The sequence below is a fragment of the Falco punctatus genome (assembly GCF_963210335.1).
Source record: "Falco punctatus genome assembly, chromosome: 5".
In the NCBI taxonomy this organism is placed as follows: domain Eukaryota; kingdom Metazoa; phylum Chordata; class Aves; order Falconiformes; family Falconidae; genus Falco; species Falco punctatus.
In genome coordinates this window covers 80,291,328-80,314,675 of record NC_137584.1, presented here as the reverse complement: position 1 = coordinate 80,314,675, position 23,348 = coordinate 80,291,328, and the positions used below count along the sequence as shown (strand labels likewise).

Sequence of the window (23,348 nt, the reverse complement as noted above, 5' to 3'; positions counted from 1 at the left end):
AGATTGGAGCCCGAGTGTCTTCATGGACATCTGAACCCCGAATAAACCTTCTTTGCTTTCAGCTGCAGTGAGGACAAAAAATTCAGGGTGACCTAGAAAATATTATGAGTAGATTCCCACATCAGAACAACATCTAGGAGGCACTGGAAAGTGGGTATGTGTGACCACTCGAGTCTACCCATGTCACATAGCTGGGAACATACACAGTGAGCTGGGGAGAGAAGGGGAAATGCAACCCCCTCAGGACTCTCACTACTGGAAAACCTGTGCGAGCAGGGAGCAGAGTTTGATCAGAATGGTTCCTGCTTGTCCAACAAAAATATCAGAAAGGAAAGGTGTCTGATCCTGAATTTGTAACTGCCAAAGTGCTGAAGCAACTGAAAAGCACCTGCAGCTCAGCTTCAACTTGGTGCTGTTGCAAACAAAAAGGAACTGGATGGAGCTGTTGATGAAATAGGATTGAGATTGTAGAGAAGTTATATGAAACCACTGAGATAATTTCCCTGCTCAAAGTGGGATCAAATATACCTGTAGCACTGCCAGATCTATTCCTAAAATCCTCTGCTAGCATAGAGTCCCAAGCTTAGCTAAGGATTATTAGCCAGCCTTGGATTTTCCTTCAATATCTAAGTGCCATTCTGCAGGATCTAATGGATTCTTTCCTGAAAACAGGACAAAGGGAATAAATGACTGTTGTCCTTTCTTGGACAGTCTTTCACATACTGGAAAACTAATATCAAATCTACCTCTGGAATTTCTAGAGTGACCAGCTGAATTATCTGAGCTGTTTCTGATAGGCCACATTCTCTAAATGACTCCTTGGTCTTTTAAAAAGCCACCCAGAAGTAGACCCAGTACGCCAGCTGGCTTTTCACTGGTACCTTGTAGACCTGATAATTTCCTGTTGCATATCACACTCCTGTAATAATACATCTCAGTATGAGATTTGCCTTTCAGGAGATTTACCTGCTTTGCTCATATTTGCTTTGAGTCATACTGTAGCTCTCACATCTTTTTTTTCCAATCCTTCCACCTCTTCTGTGATTCCTCATTTTGTATTTGTGCATTTGATCTTTAATTTCTTCATGTAGTGCTTTGGATGCGTTGTTACTAAATTCTGTCTTGATAGTTTTAGACTATTTTTCCAATGTATTGAAATGATTTTGAATTCTGATCCCATCCTCTGAAGTGTTTCCCTCCACTCCCACCTTGGTGTCATCCGCAAATTTTATAAGTGCACTCTCCACTCCATCATCTCTGAGGATGGCAAGAAGATACTGAGCTAGGTAATAAAACATTCTTTTTAAACCTTGCAAAGATAAATAGTGAGTTAAACTCTGATAAAGAACACTTTAGAATGAAAAAGGTGTGAATATATCTTAGCGGTAGGATTTCTAATCCCAGTTTGTGTGAATAGTTCACATGTGCTACATACTTGAGTAAAGATTGGAAAAACACAATCCTAATTTTTGCAAGGAGTTTTCTTCCTCTACCAGCCTAACTGCAAATGAAAGAGGATGCTGGTAAAGTGAAGTGTATAGCACGAGATAGTACCACAAAGCAGTTTAGTATTCAGGGAATGTACAGCACTAAAATACTTGTCAATGTTGCAGTATTTTGACATATAAGTGGGACACATCTGAAGCCTTATCTTTGCCCTGCATTGCCTAGTGCTAAGAATTGGCACAGTGACAGAATTCATCTTGCTCAGGAGTCAAGATGTTACAAGAGCCATCTCTAACAAAAAAAAAAAAAAAAAAAAAAAAAAGAAATGGCAACACCTACAGAAGTCTTACAGCCCTGGGTTGGCACTTGAGCATCTATACTCTTGACAAGCCTGAGAAGTTTTGTCTGAACTCAGAAATGCACAATTTGTGAACTTGCTCTCTGAGGAAATGTCAAGAAGCACTGGATGAAGAGGATACTTTTCTTAGCCTTTAGGATGTTGCCAGTTCTCCCAAATTGCTGTCAACCTTGCCACTGCTTGTATGATTTTCCCATCTGTGTAATCAATTGACAAAATACATCTTTTTTCTTCCAGAAGGCATTCATCCTGCCTTCACTTGAAGCCGGTTTTTTTCTATGTGGGGTTGTTTTCCTGCCTGCAGATCCAATGGGAACAATGAGCTGAAAACACAGTGAATTCCAATTGTATCCGTTCCTTCTGTTTGGCTTGTTTTAGCAAATGTAATGGTTCTGAATGGCTCTGGATCAACAACCTCTGTACTGATGTTCCCTTTATTTTCCATACAGCAGGTACACGATCAGTGTTGGCTGCACTGAGGCTTCCTTGCTGGGCTGTATCTCAGCCCAGTAGGACTGAGAGCAGTGTAGTTGCTTGGTTGTGGTCCCCGCAACAACCCGCAACACAGGTACCTATTGCAAGTGCAAACGTTGATCATAACCTGTGCTGTGGGCTCTGATCCCCTATGAGTGGCCTGAGACCAGGCCATTTCACAGACAGCTATTAGTGGCTTCAGGGGACTGAACAGATTGGCCAGTTCTCTCTGGTGGAGACTGGGAGCTCTGCGTGCTGTTACCACCTGCCTGAGGCTGCCAGATCCCCCAGCAGATGCATGGAGAGCCTGCTCGTGGCAGGATCAGTCTGAATGCTTCTGGGCTTTTCTCAGGGAAGCAGAGGGAAATCGTGGCAGGGAGATTTACATGGGAAGGGGGTAACTGGTTACATGCCATAAAGAGGCCTTGGCTCAGCTGATTTATTTATTCACACTTTTCTCAGCTCTAGGTAATGTCACCCACCATGGGGCGTGCAGAATAAAAGCACAGCTCGGGCAGGGTTTCCCACATTGAAAAGGTTCCCCTCTGAAGGCTTTATTCTTCCTGGGAGGAGACACTTCTCCACCTGGTAATTCACAAATGCAGACCTCTGTTGTGTTTGTAGGTGCGAGCCCTTTGGTTGTGTATTTCTTGGGATGTCAGAAGGGCATTGTTGCCTCTCAGACATGTATCAGCCACTGCTCCAAGTTCCCACCAGGACACTGCTTCTTTGCCTGGAGGGGTGGGGTGTGGGAATCCTGTCAAGGCCTCTTCTGACTCTTGGAGGCCCTTTATTTCAAGTCTTTTTTCCTGTGGGGCAGCACAGTACAATTTTTCAAGAACTAAAAAATGACATGTGCAGACTGACCCTGACAAAGCACTCGAGATCTGATTCTGTTCAGGTCCTTCAAACACGAACTCCCTGTCTTTCCTCTCTCTCTCTTCATAAGTGATGATATGAACTCATGGCTGATCAAATTCAGCAGCTAAAGTACCTGTGGGATCCTGAACTAATTTGGTGTCCCATCAAATTCTTTGATACAGCTATGCAACTCAATGTTTTAGTGAGCAGAGGGAAAAAACAGCTCTCCTGGGTGTATTGGGCCTGCTGATGTTTTTTTGGCTTTTAGAACAGAAAATCTAACTAAAATAATAGTCTTATGAACCACCTCATTTTTTCTGTTTATTACTGTTACTCAAGCACATGGTATGCCTGAAGGTAACCTAGCCAAGAAAGCAGTGTAGAAAGCAAGCAGACACTATGGAAAGCCAGCACAGAGCATCATGATCTAACCCAAGGAAACTCCAGCTGGGGGGTTAATTATTGTTATTTAATCACGTGCCAGAAAACATGTTATTAATTGCAGCAAGAAAATGCACGCCCCTTTGTCGAATTTAAAGGAAGTCTGCCTGCCAGGAAGAAAGACAAAGTCTGTGAAGCTGATAAACTGAAATAAAAGCAGGAAAGATAAATCTAAAAGCTAACAATGAACCTGCAGCAGTCGAGGCTTCCCACTGCAGCCAGCCTCTAGCAGGGTCCCATCAGAAAGCAGGGAAAGCCATGACACCCAAGCACAGGGTGGCTGTTCTGGTTGAAATCCTGTACCAGTGGCTTGACAGAGCCCTGGGTAAGTGCGGGAGCACAAGGAGATATTTCTTAAGTACAAGGTTTCTGTACAGTGTGTAGGTGTGTGCCTGGCTAACAGCGGTGACTATAGCTTCCAGCTGCCACCCGCCTTGCGCTCTGCCAGCAAGGGCTCTAGGGCTCAGCTGCTCCAGGGCACGTAGCATGCAGGATCCTGAAAGGGCAGATGACTCAGATAAATAATGGTTTAGGTGAGGCACTGCTAGGCTGTACTGGCTAAAAGCAGGATTTCTGCTCACGGACTGCTAGGATTTCTGCTGGTACTCCACATGGTGTACAACCGCCAAGGTCAATATAGCGTATGCACATTTGTCTCGCCACTGTCACGCTGTACCTCTGCGGGTACATCTGTGTCCCTAGGCAAGTATTTAGTGAGCTCTTCTGTAACAAGAACACACAGAGAATATCTGGTAAATGTTTTATACTGTGCGGTACTGCCAAGGATGTTTGTTCCTGTAAGATTGTCCTGGGACATCCATCTAGAGGGGGTTACTCAGACTACAAAAGAAAAGTAAGGACACAGAAGTGCCTCTTACAAAGATGTGATACCAGAAACAGTGTTTCTCTTGTTCAGCAACACAAGAGTTTTCTATTCACAGCATCACAGCAGGGAACATTTCCTAAAATGTGGGGTTTTTCCCTCCTTAACAAGTGATATGTGAGAGGCTAAAGTGCAAAGGCTGGTCCTTCATGCTGGGCTTCCTGGCACAACCAGTATATGCCTGTATGTGACCAAGCAGAGGTTCTTCTCTCTTTTCTGATTCTGCCCTCTTTTTCCTCTTCCTCTTCCTCTTCCTCCTCCTCTTCCCATGCCTTCCTTACCCTTTCCTCCCTTGCCACCCCCGTCTCTGCACACAAGCCTTTGGGGCTGACAGGGGCCCTGTGAGCGCTTCCATGCACTAAGCAGTGCCAGTTTTTAGGACTATTCTGTGCAAAGTATACATAGAAGTGCAGTACTCTGTGCAAATACCTCTTTTTCTCCACAGTTATGTTACTACTTTTCAGCAAGAGAAGGAACTATATGGGAAATTTGACTTTTTCTCGACTTACATCAGTTTTAGCCTGTTGTAGTGACGTGGCCTTCTACAGATTTACTTCCAATTTAAACCAGTGCATGTGAGATGACAACCAAAGTATCTCTCTGTGGGACTTAGGGAAGGAATGATCTTGCTGGGGAATTCCTGAGGCCAAAAATGTTATTTCAGTAGGGAAGGCTTTGTTTACACCTGTATGTGCTGGAAGAATCTAACTTACCAATAAAAGGAAAATCATTATTTGAGTGTATCTCCACAAGGTGCATGTCTCTCTCCGTTCAGAAACAGTTTTGAAAGCTAGAGAAAAGACTGAGAGATACTCTGGTAGGATGAGAAAGGAAAAAGGATCTTAACCTCAGTTAACAAACCCACAGATCTTCAGCTTACTGAACTAGGGCAGAAAGTTCTTTTATTTGCTGTTTGACTTCTTGGAAGAAACCACTTGTTCCTCTACCTGAAACTCTTGAAAGAACAAAGGGGATGGAAGATACGTGGTCTCTGCAGGGCAGTTCCAGTTTCTCTTTCAATTTATTTTGTTTGTATGATAGGCACCAGGGCCAGGTTCATTGTGGTTCAGTTGTGTTACACAGAGGGTGGATCTGGCTACTTCTGTTGGAAGAGGAACAGTGTAAAACTAATTTCTCCAGGTTTGCTGGTTTTGGCCCTGTTTCCAGAAAGAACATCTTTCATGATTTCCACTGATGATGATAAAGGTTTGAGGCCAAAAGGGTCGTGAAGGCTACAAACAAGGTCAATTTCCAACCCCTGTGGTAAGTGAGCCTATTCACTGTCTGCTCCAAAGTACTGAAAAACTAAATTTGGGAGAAATCAATATATGACTTCTAGAGGGTATGTGAACTGAAATAGCTGTGAGGATCTTTTTTCCCTCTTAGATGAAATATGCTCTTGAAAATGATACAAAAGCGCTGTGCAATTTGTTACAATGATTGTGGGATCCAAACACCAAACTTTGCAAACTGGCAAATGCGCAAATGAACATGATAAAGCAGCATATTTACTGATGACATGATCTGTGTGAAAAGACTACTTTTAATTGCACAGCGCAAAATATTCGTAAAATATCTGGGAGTACCATCTATCGCGTTGATAAAAATCTTATCACTGGGGTTTGTTTGTTCAGCCACAGTTGTAATGCACAAAGCAGACACAGTGCTAGGGCAGGTGTGTGGGGAGTGGTGTCCTTCACCTGGTGCAGAGGAGTCTCTGGGGATGTACAGCACTGCTGACTTTGTCAGACCGAACTGTATCCAGCAGGAACTATGGGAGCAGGTTGCTATGGGCAGCATACCGCTTCGGAGGCATGGGCTCCACTCTGTGCATCTGAGTGGGAGCCAACATGGAGAAAGATATTTAAACATAAAAAGATTAATCAAAGACATCTGAGCTGTGTTCAGCCTGTCCACAATGGCACCTCTGGAAGTAACTTGTCATTGTCAGTGATTAGGATGCTTCTCCAGAAAACTGGAGACCTGCTTCCATGCCTCAGACTGAAAGCACTTTAGCTCCTACCATAAGCGAAGTGGGGAAGAAGTAAGGAGATGCTTTCCACTATCCAGCTGAAGCTAAAATATTGTATAGCAAGCAGTTTTCTCTCTCCGTTGATCTGAATGATATACAGACTAGGTTGAGCACTCACTAAGCGTCAGATTCTCCCTGCTGTCTGTGTAAGAAGCCAAGGTCTGACATCCTGGGGAGCTGGTGATCTCAATCATTTATCAGTCGTTTCAATTCAGACGCTGCAGGGAGAGTCTGAACAGGGTGCAGTAACTTTGGAAGGGAAAGGCCTGTGTTGCTTCCTTGTACTCTGCCCTCCTCTCCTACCACACCTCCTTCAGTCCTCTTCACATTTTTTTCTTTCTTTTTCCCTTATTCTCTCACATTCCCCGTGGTGAGCTGATGATGGTGCAATTACCTAGGAAAGACTTTATTTAAAGAGATAAGGAAAACCTGCTTCTGGTAGAACACTGACTGGGGGAAACATTTTTCTTCATCCCCAGGAATCTTATTGTAGGGTAATTTAGCTGCATTTTCTATGCTTCATTGCAGCAAAGCTGTATCATAGATAGATAGCCTCAAATTACTTGGCTGTAGCCTTACTGATCTGGATTATGAGTTTGAATAGACAAAGTATCGGTTGAGATTACAGCACCATTGTGTGATGTGTTCACATTTGTCTTTGTTGCTCAAAAATAGACTTTTGTATTATGCATTAGCACACAGTGTTTACCCCTAGCCTCAAATGACTTACAGTACTACAGCTGCACACCACTGCAGCGTAGTCCTGCTCAAGAGGAAAGGATGGAATTTCCTGCCCTGTCTCAGACCATAGATCATCAGTCTTTACCACTTTGGGCAGCCATGAAGAATCCAGCATGACCCCCAGAATTCAGATAAATGCAATGAAGGGCGATCAAATTACCTCCACCAAAGGTGAGGTCACTGTTTCAGCAAGTCTCCCTCCACGGCCGACTCTCTTTTTCATCTGTCATCACTCTCCTATGGGAGATGCTTTGGAGCTGTATCACATTTTGATATCCGATCATCAGCCTACAGAATGCCACAAGAGGTTTGTTTTGTGCTGCTGAAGTTCAGCCCAACATGTTAAGTGACTCAGCTCAGGAAGAATAGTTGGCAATGGGACTGCAGTTTGTACTGGCTTCTGCCATCTTTAGCGGGAGGCCTACCAGAGGCTGAGTTATTCTTTCCCTGTCTTCACCACCCAAAGGAAAAGAATCTGTTTCCTCTCTTTGTAGAACTGAACAGCTCCAAGGAATGTTGAACCTTAAACTTTATTTAATAGAGAGGAAGGGCTTCCAGATTTGGATCATTTGCCTTGGAAGCATGAGGGCTTAAGCTGATACTCAAAACTCTGTGAGAAAATGCAGCATTTACAGTATCTGCATTGCATGAGGTAATGTGTTGATCAATCTCTAACGGAGAAACAGCATTAAAAACCTGCTACCAGAGGAAATAACCATTGCTTTATGTTTTAAAAGAGAAGATGCTACCTTCTCGATATCGAAGTTTAGGATAAGAGAGGTTTAGTTCTAAAAAGCCTGAATGTAATTGGACCTTGCATGGTAAACCCTGTGGTCAGGCAGGGTGACATGCTGTTTTCAAGGTAAAATGTACGTGATACAATATTTGCTGTGTGGGGTTTTAACAGCTCAAAAAACATTCTTGGAGGGTAACAAGATTTTCTGGAAGTGAGCCACTTCTCAATGCTATTGCCAGCACGTCTGCCTACTCTGGGTAGCATCAGAAACTGTGCTGAAAAATTAAACAAACATAGTTCTTGGCATCTAAACAGATGGGAAAGGACATGTTGACTCCCAAGTCTTTAGCTGAGGAGGTAGTTTGTTTCTCATTGTTACCACTGTGCAGTGAGGAATTGCAAAACACCCACATAGATTTTCAGACCTGCTAGCTGCACTTAACCTTTAATCCTGCAAGTACTCAGCCATGAGCATATAATTTTAAACGTCTGAGTAGTCTGACTGACTCCAGTGGGAATACACACTGAATGAAGTTAAACATTTGCATAAACGTTTGCAGGATCAGGATCTTTCACTACAAACACAATTCTTGCACTACAAACACAAACTCGGCTTGGCCTGAGTACTCAGCTCAAGTTCTCAAGGCATTAATAGACCTATATCCTCCACAGATATATTTTAAATTTCAGGTTAATGTGTGATTTCTGTGTTATGAAACATCTTACATTAGGCTAATGAGTAACCTTTCTCATGAGAGAGGAAGAATGACACACTTTCTGACATAACTGCATAGGTTTAAAAGAACGTAATCTGAACTGGATCAGCAACACATTAGCTTCTGTGTGTCAAAGAGGTTCAGACATCATGATGGGATTTTTGGCCTTTCATAGCTTTTAAAACTTACTTTCTGTGTTTTAGACCTGATGTGAAAATCCTCCTTCCTCTCTTTGCAAGGACAAGATTGCTTGCATGAGTAAGGGATTGACTCACTTATTCCTCAAGGTGAGAACTGTTTTCCATTTGCACTGTCGGAGGATTCGCTCACCTCTGACTACGTCATTTAAGTCCAGAAAATGATGAGCAACTTTTGTGGTCTTTAGATACAAGAAGATCATATGAACACTAACACTCTGAATTAGACTCTGGTTGTGGTTGGATCTGGTTTTATACCTGCTCTCAAAAAAATTCAGTGAAATTCCCTCTGGTTTACACCCTAGGTAATTAGATCAGAATTTGGCCCATTGAATCTAGGTGTCTGCATGACAGATCAAAGGCACAGTTTTGATGATTCCTTCTGCAAATTTCCTATTTGTACTTTCGCATGCTTAACTTCTCTCTTTTGTTTTAAGGGCTGTGGTTGATAAAGAAGCAGTTATATTCTGTGAATCATTCCAGCAATGCTGCTCTTAAAATATGCTAATATTTTCTTTTGAAATGCACTGGAAAAATCATTAAAAAATATCTTAAATTTTTCTTGAATTCTTTGCTTTGATTGAAGTGCCATTTTTTTTTTTTTCAGTTTTGCTTTGCTGACTAAACACGTTAGGACTTTTGAGGCAGAGAGGTATGTGCATGTGAATGAATTGTAATGGAACAGGCAGCTTTTCCTAGAGTTAAAGCCATGTAACATTTTCCATTCTAAACCTCTGTGTTTTCTGTGGTCTGTGAAATATAAATGATTCAGGATGAAATCTGCCAGATTGGGACTTTGTCCAAATGCGAGTATTTTAGAAAGATTTGAACAAAACTGGTTCAGCCAGTTCAGAATATCAGCAGAATGGAAAAAAAGAAAAAAAAAAAGCACATTTCTCAAGCTAAATAGGTTCTTACAGCCTATTTTTTTGAGCATTTCTGTAAATTTATCAGCAGAAGGCTGAAAAATGAACTCTGACGTGGAAGTAGCCTTCCTTGAAATAGACATGTATTTACTTGTTCGAGAAGAAATTGTTTTGATTTGACTGAGTTATAAACCTTTGAAAACTGTGATTGAGCATGTGCAGTGGGTTATTTCAGTAAGCTTATGAAGTGTGCAGCTACAGAAAGATTTTCTGTACATGCATGGCTGGCTAATTTTGCTGGAAAGGGAAAAATCTATGTAAGCACATTGCTAAAATCGGTGAACATACCTGGGGCTGCATGGAGACCTTTGAAGACTGTCCCAAGATCTTTTAGATTGTGAAAAGGGCAAGAAAAGATTCTGTAGGCTTTGCAAGGTGTTTAAAGAGTAAGTGGGCCGAAGATTTTGTAAGGTGAGATGGGATTATGGCTCCAGAATTGGGCACTTCACATCTATAAATATATGATATTTTCTGCGGGGAAGGATGTCATGCACAGCACCCTCTCCCTCAGCAGATCTGCCCGCTGAGGGAATCCCCCAGCAGCAAGGGAGCTGTTTCTTCACCTCATGTCCAGCTGATCGTAGAGCTTAAGCGGCAGGAGTTTGTCAGATTGTTCACAATCTTGGGCCACTAAGAGTGCTCTGAACTATATAGAAAATCTTGCTAATTAAAATCTAGCCTTTGGGGTGATGTGTGTGTTTCTTTTTACATGCAAGCACAATCAGTGCTTTTGCAGGAACTGTTCTCACTTGCATCAAACACACTCGGGATAAATCAAAAACTCTCATCCAGAACATCTGCGTGTCTCCTGGCAGCCCGTACTCTCCAGAGTACCTCACTTCAATGGATGCCAGTTATTTGATTCCAAAACTTGTATTTTGCGCAAATTGGGTGTCTCTCTCCAACTCCTTCCAAAACCAAGAGTCGCTGAGTGTATTGAAAGTCATTTGCTCTGAAGAGAGATCTCTCTTTATTTTACACTCCCTGAATGAATAGTTACTTGGGATTTCTTCCTTTTTCTTTTCACCCATCCTGTTGCTCCATCAGGGCTCTGGCAGGTGGGCAGATACGCAGTCATCCACTGAAATCTTTGCATGTCAGTCAACTTCTGCCCAGACAGTGCCAGCATTGACATGAATCATCTTCTTGACAAGAGTGTCAGCAGAGTGACTGTGCTGGTGAGCAGGTGAGTTTTTGATGCCATTTCTTTTGGCTGCTGGATCTTTGCCTGCTCATGCAACAGAATTGCTGCCAGAGCCCTGCCACATCCTGGCATGGCTTGGTGAGGACTATTCCACAGAGGTTGCATAGCCACTGGCGTGGCTGGGCTGGCAGAAGTTTGACGTCAGTATAGATAGGATGACAGAGATGCGGGGTACAGGCGGAATGGGTGGCAGTAAGTGTATTGATAAAACATGGTGAGAGGACAGAGAAAACCTTTAAAAACCAGGAATGTTCTGTTTTGTGTGGGTACTATGGCTCTCAAATAGAGGTGCTTTTTAATTGTTAGGGAATGTGTCTCTTCCTTTCTTAGTTTTGTGTTCTCATTTCTTCATGTTTCACAGTGGGATAAGAGAGCAGCAAATGCCGAACAAGAGAAAACTCAGTGGTGTGGAAAAACAGCAGCATGAGCTGCACTCACACAAGTCAGTGAACCACAGTGAGAGCCAGCAGCAGTGTAGCGTCTGTCCTGAGGTGTTTAAGGGTGGAAATGGGTAAGCAGAAAGAAAGGTAATTTTACCAGGCGATGACCCCACACCAACAGACCAGCCTCTAAGAGTGAGGCCCCGTTTGGGTTAGCCTCCCGGGATGATCCAGGCAGTCCCCCAGAGCTCCCTTTAGGCCAGCATAGGGGAGACCACGCTTCCAGCTCGGGCACTGCTGTAATGCAGTGACCCCAGAAGCGCAGGGGGAGCAGGTGTGTGGCCTCGGTGGGATGGTGGGCTTGTCAGGACCTTGGTGTCTCCCATAAGGCCATGGAAAGATCTCTCAAATAACGTAAGGCAGAGACTTACTAAATGAGATGCAGGCACCTGTCACACAGAGGACACTGGACATCACCCAGCGTGACTTTGCTTTCTCACCTTTGAGGTTTAATGAAGACCCGTGTCACCACCAGCCTCAAGCAACTTCCAGGACACCACCTTCATACAGCACGCTCGCCGTTCCCCGCCGTTCGGTGGGAACAGCGGGGAGAGCGGCAGAGACACGGCTTGAGGTGGCCAGCCTGGGCCTTCCGCGGACCTGGGAGTCTCCAATCGGCCAACGCGGGTGGGAGCGACATCCCAGAGCGGAGCGACCAGCACGGCAGCGCTGCGCTCCACCGCCCCGAGCCGCCCCGGCCGCGGGTGCCGCCGCCGGCAAACCCGGCCGGCCGGGTCGCCCCCCTCAGGCCCCAGCCCCGCCGGCCGAGCCACGGGGCGCGGGCACGGGCACTCCGCCGCGCTCGGCCTGGGGAGGGCGGGGGCCAGGCCCCCGCGGCGGCTCCGAAGCCGCGTTCCGGCACCCGCCGGCCGCTCTCCCCGCCCGGCCACCCGAGGAAGGCGCAGCCGGGGCGGTCCCGCCGCCGCAGGGAGGGGGGACGGTTCCCCCCGCCGCCCGGCTGTTGGCAGCGTGCGCCCCTCAGACCCGCGGCCGCCGGCGGGGAGGGGCCGGGCCAGGCCCGGCCGGCTGGGGGCGGGGGGGGGCGGGCGGGGCCGTGCCGGTGCTGCCGCCGCGGGGTACGCGCGGCCCCGGCCCCTGAGCGAGGAGGCGGTGGCGCGGCGGCCCGGCGTGCTGCAACCATGGCGACGCCGGTAGCCCCGCCCCGTCCCGCCCCGCCCCCCGCGGGGCCGGGCGGCGCGGGATTGGTCGGGGGGCGGGCGTTCGCCCTCTGCCCCCTGACCCTGCGCGGCGGCGGCGGCGGCAGGAGTGGAGGCGGCGGCTGCTGCTGGCCGTTTCCTGGTGGCGGCGCGGGAGGGAGGATGCGGCGCAGGTCTCGGCTGCTGCTCTGCTTCGCCTTCCTCTGGGTGCTGGGCATCGCCTACTACATGTACTCGGGCGGCAGCGCCGCGCTGGCCGGCGGCGGCGGGAGGAAGGTGAGAGCCCATCCCGGAGCCCCGGCGGGGGGAGCGGGGCGGCCGGGGCCGGGCTGGAGGCGGCGCGGCTCGGGGCGGGGGGGTCCGCTCAGCCCCGCGGGGCGGGGGGGCCGCTCGCTTTCAGGCGGGGCGCAAGTTCCCCTGGGCTTTCCGCCCCCGCCGCTCCCCAGCCCGTTTCCCGGAGGCAGATGGCTTCTTTGTGGACTTCAGACCGGTTTCAACCCCGTCACGTCGCTCCCCGTCCAACTGCGGCTGGCCACGTCCCGGGCCGGGGGAAGTCGGTGTGGGAGGGGAGAGCGGGGCGGGCGGCCGGGGGGGGCGGGGCCGCGCTACGGGCCGGGGGGGGCCCGCCTCGGCCCCTCTCCGTTCCGGGCAGGTAACGTCGGCCCCTTCCTTCCCCGCCGGCACCCGGGTCCTCTGGGCTCCGGTTCCCCCTGGAGAGAACCGAGGATCCCAGCCGCAAATGCCTTTTCTCCCCATGCACAGCGATTTCTTCTTTCCTTAGCGCAGCACGGAAAAGCTGCCGTTTTCCGATCGGTTTTGCAGTATTTCAGGAAATAGCCGGATTTGTCACATTTCGTGCCTGTGGTGTGGAAGGTCTGGCTCTTCTTTTTTTTTTTTTTTTAAATGGCTCGGTTACTAATGTTCAAGAAGTTGTCTGTTGACAGTGCTGGAGTGATTTTTTTTTTTTTTTTTTCATTATTCCCTCTGTCAACTTGTTAAGGAAATTTTCCCATGTGTTGTGGTAATTCCTTGATCGTGAGAATAGCTGGAAGCATGTCATAGTTCACGTTTGTATCAAGCAAAACAGGCTTTTGTGGCATGATGTGGGAGGCAGCAACTTTATCCACTAACTCTAGAAAAAATTAAGGGTTTTTTTGTGTGTGGCCTTTTTTACTCCCAAAGACTAGTAAAGCCAAGAGCTTTTGGAAATGGTTTAAGCCTTATATTTTGGAACAGGAAAAGTGAAAAAGCATCTCATCACTGCGTCGGTTTTTCAAAAAAATCTCACACAAACCCAGAAATGCGAAGAGGGCAAGTGAGCGGTGCACTGCAGTTCAGCAGCGTTATTTGCTAATAAATGGCAGTCTCCTGTTAAATGAAAAGTAGCATTTTTAAAGTCTAGCACTGTATAAGAGGAGTCTTCATGTCGCTCGGCTGCAGTTTGGTTCATCGGTGCATGTATTCCTGGTAAAAATCAGCCGATTGGTTCCTGTGGCAGGTCGTGGAAGCAAATACTTGCGTGATTACTTGTGTGAGAAAGTGTCTAGAGAATGAGTCGCTGCTCGCTGATAATTGGCTCTCTCTTCTGATGTGTCCTGTTTTTATTTTCTCCCCATAGCTTAGGAATGCGTTCAACAGCAACTTTTGATATAATAAAGTAAGTGTTAAGTGTGTATTGCTAAATACAAGTTCTGAGTCCTTCAAAGTAGATACAATAGGAGAAATAGATCAAGCATGTGATAAAAAGTAAGACAATAGCCTAAAGCCTTTCTTGAAGAACCATGGGAGTGTATTTAGAAAGTAAAAGCAATCTTAGGCTGCTGCTGTATAATGGGATAAAGAAGAGCTATCAAGGAAAATATATCTGCAGTTAGGGAAGTATATTTTTAACTCTTGCGTTGTGTTTCATTTGATGTTACCAGACGGATTTGCAAGTCTGTTCAATTCATTTTTACTGCTGGGGAACCTGCAGTGTGGGGATAGTGATTTGCCCAAGGTCACCTAGAAGACTAGGTGAGAATGAAATAGAAAAGAAACCAGTTTTTCTAAGTAAGAGTCTGGTACTTTATCGCTAGAACCTGCTGCTGTATATTATTGATATTAGTAGGAGGTTTTATTATGGTTTTAAGAGATCTGTGATACTAATACTTGCTTTGGTAGTGTAATTCATTATCACTCTGCCCAAAATCTAGTAAACTTTACTGGTCTGGGTAATTGGGAGAGTTTAGTGAAGATAATCTGAAGAAAAAGAGACATTTCATAGGCCTGAGCTGAAGCTCAGTGCTAGGTTTACAAATGTGAAAGTTTAAAGTAGGTTGTGGTAAGGAAGAAAGTAGGTACTGTGACCACAAGAAACAAGTGGGGAAATTAACAATTATGTGTGGATTGGTGATTTAGGATTCTATTTTCTGTCAGTGAAGCGTAAAATTTAATCCTGGGCCTCAGTGTAGGTTAGCAAATGTAAGTAGGGGAAGATGTCTGTAATGTAATAGCTTTTGAATCTCAATAAAAGGCTTATTAACTTAGTGTCAGACCCTGGCATAAAACAAAAACACAAACTGTCTTAAACTTACAAACAGAAACCCTGCTGTAGTAAATTTCTTGGTGTGTATGACTTCATGTAGTCCTATTACTTGCCCACTATTTCAATATAATGGAAACAGTTGCTTGCAGAAGAACATCACTTTTAATAAATTGAAGTCTCTGCCGTGTTCAGTCTATAAAATTACAAAAGCCGGGAGGGGATAGTACTTCATTTGTGTAAGCAATTTGCATGTTAATTACAGATCTGGTTATACAAACAGGATGGTTTTTTCCACAAGGATGATGAGGGTTTTTTTTTCCGTACGCAGACATAGTGTGTTATCCAGACATACTGGACTTGTCTGGCACAGTCACCAGTCCTGTGATGCGATGAACATCACCAATTTCTTTTCTCTTCAGGAGAGTTTGAAGTTGTTTGCCCTTTGCCAGGATTGCACTTGAGTGTGAGAAAAAGAGTGATATTTTTTTTTTTTTTTCCTTTCCTTATTAGGATAGTGTCAGGATTAATGTCAGCTTCTAATTATTTTGGTTCTCCATTTACAACCTTTCTAGTAAGATCTGCAAAGCTGTTTGGCTGTTGCAGTGTGCGGTACAGGCTTGCCTAAGTTTTTGGCCCCTGTGCTGTGGCTTGGTGGGAGGGAAGCAAGCATGGAAGGGTCTAAAGCACACAAAGTAGAAGCTGGTTCATTGTTAAATATGTAAATAATAATAATAATAATAATAAAAAAGGAAGGTGCAATGCTTCTCATTCTGGACCTAGACATAAAAACTAGAGTAGAAAGAAATAATGTCTTTTATGTCTGGAATTTAGGGTGTGACAACCTTTTCCTTTTTTCTTGAAAGGAAGAAAAGGGTAGAGTTGAAGCCTTTCACTCAACATGTTCTTGGAGGGGGCAGAAATGTGGTGTGTGTGGTTTTTTTGTTTTTTTTTTTTTTTTTTTCTTTTTTTTTCTTCTCCCCACCAGTGAATCTCCAATTAAAATGATAGTAAGCATGAGAATGCCATGGCTTCAGTTCACTCCTTTTCCAGCCAGATCACTGGATTGTAGATTGGAAAGAGTGAGTCTGATTCACTTGTTTAAAGGTTAGAGAAACAGTTCCCCAAACAGAGGCTGTGACACAGAAGAAAGCAAGCTGCAAGCCCAACAGTTGTGAGATTGAGAAAAATGTGGGCTACTTTTGTGTTCACTTAATATGTTTTATATTAAAAAGCCTTTGGAGCAGAGACTGGAACTTCCCTTCCTTTTGTGGATGAATTTCCTAACCCGTAGCAGAAGTGGCTTATGCTCTGTGCCTTAGACTTGCACAAAATGGAGCAGCTTCTGTAAGATGGTTAGAAAGCTGCTCATATTCTCTGAAGCCAAAGTCATCTTGATGATGTGATCCCCTCCTAAGGCTGCTGTGAATTTGAGTATTTGTCACACAGGTTTTGATTTCTTTAACCACTAAGCTCTTGCACAATAGAGTGACTGGATTGAGCCCCCCCCCCCCCCCCCTCCCCAAACAAACAAAACGGCCAAAACCCCCAGCTGTTTTCTAAAGAACTTACTGTGCTAGGCATTAAGAAAGTAGCCCCATGTAATTGAGCCCTTCAGACAGGACAGAGGAATGTCTGCATCTTGTTGAAAGCACCAAAAGCTTCCTGGCTGCTGCCAAGAGTGAAATCCTCCTAGGCATACCCTGAAGGAGACCTGTAGGCAGAAAGGGGATTTACTGCTGAAAGCTAAGGCACCAAGAGAGGCCTGCTAGGTTAAGCTGCAGCTGAGCCAAGGTTTGGAGCCTTCTGGATTTAGGTGACAAGAGTGCTGACAGGCTTTTGCTTTTGTTGCCGTGTAAAGAGTGTCAGTTGTTTTTTAAGTTGGACCTCTCTCCCATCCCACCCCACCTTTGCTATCTAGAAGAGGAGACTAAAAGCGATCTTTCAGTAAGGAGAGATGGCTAACTTTTGCCAGTGTTTCTTAAAATTAGAAACATCTTTATTTTTTCATTAATTCCAGCCAGCCAAAAAACCCCAAACTCCAAAACCCAAACAAACCCAAACCCCAACCTGCCTTGAACGAGAAGCTTGTAACTGTTGGCTCATCAGATTTACTGGGTGTAATGGAACGAATTGGAGAAATGGAATTTATGGTTAGTTCAGCCACAGGGAGGCAGGCTTCCCCTGTAGAACTGGTTATTACCCTGTACCTAGTTTATTTTTCCTTTCTATATTTTGGTTTTGTGCTGGGTGGTTGTTTTATTTTTAAATTTTATTTTGGAGCAGACTTTTGATGGGTGGCTGTACCATGGGACTAGCTGATACGAAATACATGCAAAGGTAAAAAGGTGATGCTTTGCCTTGAGTACGTCACTAGTTGAAAGTGACTTGATCCTTTGGGGAAAGCAGGAGGAAAAAGAAGCTTTAAGTTCTTGTTCTACAAGGATAAAACTTTAACTCCTTTCAGCATATGCAAACTTTTCTTTTATTTTCTCATTTTTGGAACCCCTGAACTATTTCAGTTACTGTTAAATGAGGCTTTTATTGCCATTATAGAGAACAATGTACATAGTAGAGCAAGAGCGCTAGATATACTACAGATTTAGTGTACCTGAGGTTTTTTCTTAAGATTTAAGTGGAGGAAAAAGGAAATGTGTTTAAACTTTAGATGCATTAACCTGATTTTGTCAGAGAATGAAACTGTGGAGTATTAACTTTTTGACTGTCTCTCTCAAGGTTCTTGAAGGCAGCAGAGCTTTTTTTTTTTTTTTTTTTTGGAAGGGGGTTAAAAGTAACCCTTCCAATTCTGTTTTCTTTCGTTTGAGGAAGGCATTGCCAGTTTTAATTGCTAAATGCTAATTTTAGTTTGCTGCATAATTTTCAAATGTAACTTCAGTCCCTTATATAATATGACATTGGACATGATTTCTGATATTTTGATCTTTAGACAAGTGAAGATATCAAAGGTTACAAAAGTCAAATTGTGTCCTTTCTGTGGCATTCACTTTCTACAGGGTACAAGGAGATAGAAAAAGATGTTCTTCTGTAAAACAGGTTAAGTTTCTGCTAATGGATATTTTTCATCTATACTAGTCTGTAATAAATGGGGAAGAAGTAAAATGCCCAGGTACTTCAGTGAAGCTATCCTTCTCTGACTGGAACGTAAAAATGAGTCTCTGAAGTTTGTTGTACATGTATGTTTTCTTAATTTAACATGTCACTGGACAAAATGACTGTCTCGGCAATTCAGTCACTTATTTTTGTGGATTACTTCATAAAATTTAACATTGAGTGTATTGAAAAGACAGATGCAAATTTTGTGCAGTCTGTGGTTGCGTTGGGCTCTTCCCTTTTTCTCCCCTGATATTTGAAATGCTTCAGTGGGGTTTTTCTCCAGTTGATGGAGTGTCAGTGAGAAATTAATTCTTAGCTGCAAGATTGTTGTGTTGTCCCCTGCAACCTGCCAGGTTAGAAGCTGATGACTCTGGCTCTGGTACAGATGCTGTTGCTCTTGGATTACTGATAGCTGTTTTGCTTCATAAATGGAGAAGTAGAGCAGGGCTGTAGTGGTGGCAGAAGGAGTTGGGGAAACAAGAGTGACTTTTAGTAGTTTCATACAAAACAGGTTAGTTAACCAGCTTTTCTCTTAGTTTTTCCCGTTCATGTGGGTATTGTAGTAGTTTGCTGTGCTTCTCCCTGTTATTCCATTGCTGCTGTGGTTTGCTGCTTACTGTGATCTCTGTGTACAAAGTTTATAAATCGTAGTGATGTCCTTTGATAGATGTAGTTTAAAAATTTAGTGCACTAATGAAGTGTGCCACGTACCTTACTTGTTCTTGTCTTGTCCATCTTGGTGTTTCAAGGTGTATTACAAATAAGTGTCAGTCATTCTTTCCATGTGTTCTAGATCCTTCCAAAAGTACATGAAGAGTGATATAATAGCACTTTTTTTCTAATTTAGAAAAGACACAATAGTACTTCATATAAAGTAAAATAATATTAAAGATCCTTCTCAGTGGCAATTACCATAATGAAATTGTCATCACTCGGTCTTTAGACCAATCTAGGGAAAAAATACAAACCATTTAAACGTATATTAGAGAACCTCAATCTTGGTCTTCAAAATGACGTGATAATTCCACACTTTCCTTAGATTTCCTCTTTCTCTTGTCTGTTATTTTGGTCCTTTTCCATTTCCAGTGTTGTGTGGTATCCAAGTGCTTGTGTGTAACTGATACTGTTTTGTTAAGATGGTGGTAGATCAAATGAGAAATGTGGTATTGTCGGCTAGAAAGCGGCTCACAACAGTACTCTGCTACAGAATAGAAAAGACACCTTTATATTGGTACTGGGTGTCACTTTGTTGCATGCCTAGAAACTGTTTAAAAATATTAATTCCAGCAGATAGTCTAGAAAATGTTTTCCGTTGACTTTTTGGTAGCTGCATATAAATTTTAAATACAGTACTTCTGGTTAAGTCAGGTCTGTTTGAAAAGAAAACATTGGGACAGGGTTGATCCTGTGAAACTCGGGTGATGAATGTGAACTGCCCAGATGAAGTAAATGCAGTTGGTAAATATTAACTTGTGCTTCTGTTTAAGTTGACTTGGTCCACTTGAATCTGTTCTTAAATAACCTACTCTTGGCAGTAGTTTAGCTGTAGCAGTGTACAGCCAGGTGTTGTACAGTTTTTCAACTCCCTGGCTATTGATGACTTGTTAATAAATGTGATTTTTATTAGGACTTGGTGAAGAAGCTGTGTATTGCTTATATGTTGGCAATACAGCTGAATTTTAATAATGAATCTGCAGGAAGCAGTGAGACATTTTTTTTTTTTTTTTTTTTGCAAGAATATGGGGCTGAATGTCATTGCCCGAATATATTGGGATAGTGTGGAAATGGAGTATCAGAGTGGGTGTTACAGAAGGAAACACTAAGCAGGTTGTTTTATTGCCATTGTGTAATGCAAAGTAGTGGTGTCTTAAACTATATAAATTTTAAAACCTGGTTGCATCCTTTAATGCTGTTTACTTTTAAATTATTAGATGCTCATCTTTTCTCCTGCTTTTCCCTTTCATGTAAGCTTTCAAAAGGGTAAAGGATGGATTGAGGAGGGAAGACTGGGGGGGGGGGAGAAAGTGAAATGCCCACATCAAAATGTATGTTTTATGCGTGTTTGAATTTAAAGACATAGCATAAGATGTTCTAGATACAATAGAAGTTGAACCATTTCATGGTCTCTCTGGTTCCGTAAGGTTCTTTCGTAGAAAGCTTCATATGGTAGACCGCTCCTGTGAAGCGGAAGTGAAAGTGAAGGTATTTAAATGTGTGGTGTGGTTTTTCTCCATTATGTGCAGAATGAATTATTTTATAAAACCTGTGTGTTACTGATGCGTACCACATATGTGCTTGCCTGTCGTTCTGAGTGTTCATTTGCCAAGTAATGTTAGCATGAATCAAGCTGTCCTGGACTATTTATTGTGTCATGTGGCAGGCATTAATGATTGAGAAAGTGGAAAAAATCAGCATCTGTTTTTTTCTAAAAACTGTGACTGATACATCCCTACGTCCCCTGTTCAAATATAGCATGTTTTAAGCTTCCAGTATGGCTTTAAGGTAGGCTTTTTTTTTTTTTGCCTTGGTGTATATCAACTTACATGTTAAAGTTGTTTTTCTTCTGAGAAACAAAGGAACTTGTTCATATGATAGCCTTCCAGTGTAGCCTGTGCAAATTACTATCAACACTTTTCCCGCCCCCCCCAGTTGCCTTCTCCTCTGTCTAAACTGTTTATTTTCCCACTATCCCTTTTTTATATGCTGGTTTTGTTAATTGCCCAGGGTATCTTTATTGTCATTTAAACAAGTTAAAATATGCTAGTTCAAATAGCTCCACCATCTGACAAAGCACATCTGTGTAAAGGGACTATCCAGGCAGATGTTGGTTTTGAGCTCAGCTTATGAAATTCAAATGGGAAAGGAATGAGATAGTAAAAGAACAGAAAGTCTGTATTTTAGAGCATTCCATATATCCCCCAAATCTGCTATTTAGTGCACATCAAAGGCAATAATTTAGATTTTTTGTCTTTATAACTGTGGTCTCTTATGGAAAAAAAGAAAAAAAGAGCCTATTGGAAAGGTTGCAGGTTCAGTTGTTAACTTTTCTGAAGCTGTAAAATTATTTATCATAAAACCTGGCTGCTTTTTTTAAGGAAAGCAAAGAATAATGAGAGATTATGCTGAGTTTATTAGGCATTAGCAGAGTGCAGTAGACTGTCTACTGAGTAACAGATCTGCTTGAAACAAAAAGGCTCTACCCAAGGAAAGATTATACAAAGAACTGGCACAGAGTTAATGCTATTGTGTACAAATTCTCAAAGAGCTATGACTTGATGAGGAGAAAATGTTTTCTCCTTGTATGAAGTTCCAAATGTTTAGCCACCCTGGAAATAATCAGCACAGCTGAAATTATTTTTGGTTACTAAAATAAATTTGTTCTAGCTGGCTTGTCTGTTTAAGGATGGTCAATAAATATATGAATGTCTATATGGATATATGCTTTAGTGAGATGAAAGGTTAAGGTCTTTACATAGCTTGGCTTTTCCATGTCACTTAAGAGAAGCAAGAAGAAAAAACCGTTTAGGTTTTCTTTGGTTACCAAGGTCTTGGTAAGGAAGAGTTCCTTTTCCTTCTCATAAATTACTTCATTTGGTAGAAAACTGCTACTGACTAATGGTGGGCCAGCCTACATACTTACAGGTGGTTGTTCAACCATTGGGAAGTGTGTTCCTTTCACAAAACCACTACTGTGGTAGGTGGACCTGCCAAAAATGTGGGGGCAGTTGGATTACAGTATACATCTGCTGGAGTGTTTCACAAAATTGGGTTCGTGTATGTTGTCCAGACAGCATAATCAGTTCTTGTGAAGGGTGGTGGTGTGTCTTCTGCTGCAGTGGAACACACTAGTTACCACAGCAGACCATCCATCAACAGCAACCTTGCTCATTTTCTCTTGTGTTATCTATTTGGAGCAGATAGTGCGTGTTTGTTAGACCTCTGACTTGTGCTCTCACAACACGTGTTGCGTTGCCAACAGCTACTGACATGAAGATGTACCATGTCATTTAGCCTCAGCAAATGGTGAACCGACTGTTCTACCATGTGGAATAGTTATTACCCATAGACACTCAGTTAGTGAATACTTTTTGAAGCTGTAATTAGGGAAATGTTCCTTTTCATTCCACTGGCACAGCATCTAGCTTTCTTTTGGTGTTCTCTGTAGGTGCTGATGGTGAACAGTAATTGTAGCAAGTGCCATAAGGACTCGGTGAGAGAATTGGAGCTTGACTCTGTTACTTGTGCGCTTTTAAGGACCGTTCTTAATACCTCTTAAACTAATAATGTCTATCAATGACAATGCCCCCACCCCATTTGCGAAGTGTGCTTTCTTTTAATAAGCACTTCTTAAGAACTTGCAGGTCTTGATAGTTAAATAAAAAGGCATTTGGAGCCTGAAAGAAATACTTAAACTACAAGTAGTGGGCAGTGGCCTAGCAAACAGCAGCACTTCTTTGCATCCTTAGGTTTCATATTTAATGTGCAAAAAAGCAAAGGAGGAGAGACTGGATTCTTTGTACAGCAAAAAGTGTGGCTGAACACTTTTGGAGGAAAAGTCCTTATTTAAAAAAAAAAATAAAAAAAAATTATAGAAATCTAAGCGCCAATGTTGTTTAGCCTGGTAGATTCTTAGTGGGAAGATTGAACTCAGCGGAAGATTGTTGGTACCACCACTGAGGTATCACAAGAATTAGAAGTATGTTAGGACAAAACTTACACTGATCCAGAGGAGAAAGAATTCTTGAAGAACTTGTCTGCAGTGATTGTCAGGTTTGTGACACACTTGATGAGGATGCAGTATGCCTCATTAAGGTGCAGTTGTTCAGTTATGCACCATACTTTCCTAATATTCTCTAGCAAAAATAAGCAAGAAATTATTTTTGATGTTCGCTTCAGCCTAGACCTAAAGTGCCTGGCTTTATACACAGCAAAAGCTATTTGCTAAAAAAACCATTTCAGTTACCTACTGAGATAACTAATACAGATCATAGTGGTCTAGGAATAATACTTCTTATATCCTGGGAAGAATAGTTAGAAAATCAAGATGGTAAGATCAGCCTGTAGTCATTTAATGTTCTCTCTTGTGTGCTTGCAAACCCAA

The 23,348-nt window shown here is 43.3% G+C and overlaps 1 protein-coding gene across 1 annotated transcript in view; it reads left to right on the top strand.

The window, feature by feature from the left end:
* The first annotated feature begins 12,293 nt into the window (after window positions 1–12,293).
* Window positions 12,294–23,348, top strand: part of GALNT2 (polypeptide N-acetylgalactosaminyltransferase 2) — a 97,896-nt gene continuing 86,841 nt past the window's right edge. Inside the window, exon 1 of the mRNA XM_080388875.1 lies at window positions 12,294–12,888. Coding sequence (XP_080245001.1) covers window positions 12,595–12,888 — 294 coding nt within the window. The 5' untranslated portion in view covers window positions 12,294–12,594. The remainder of the gene's footprint in view (window positions 12,889–23,348) is intronic.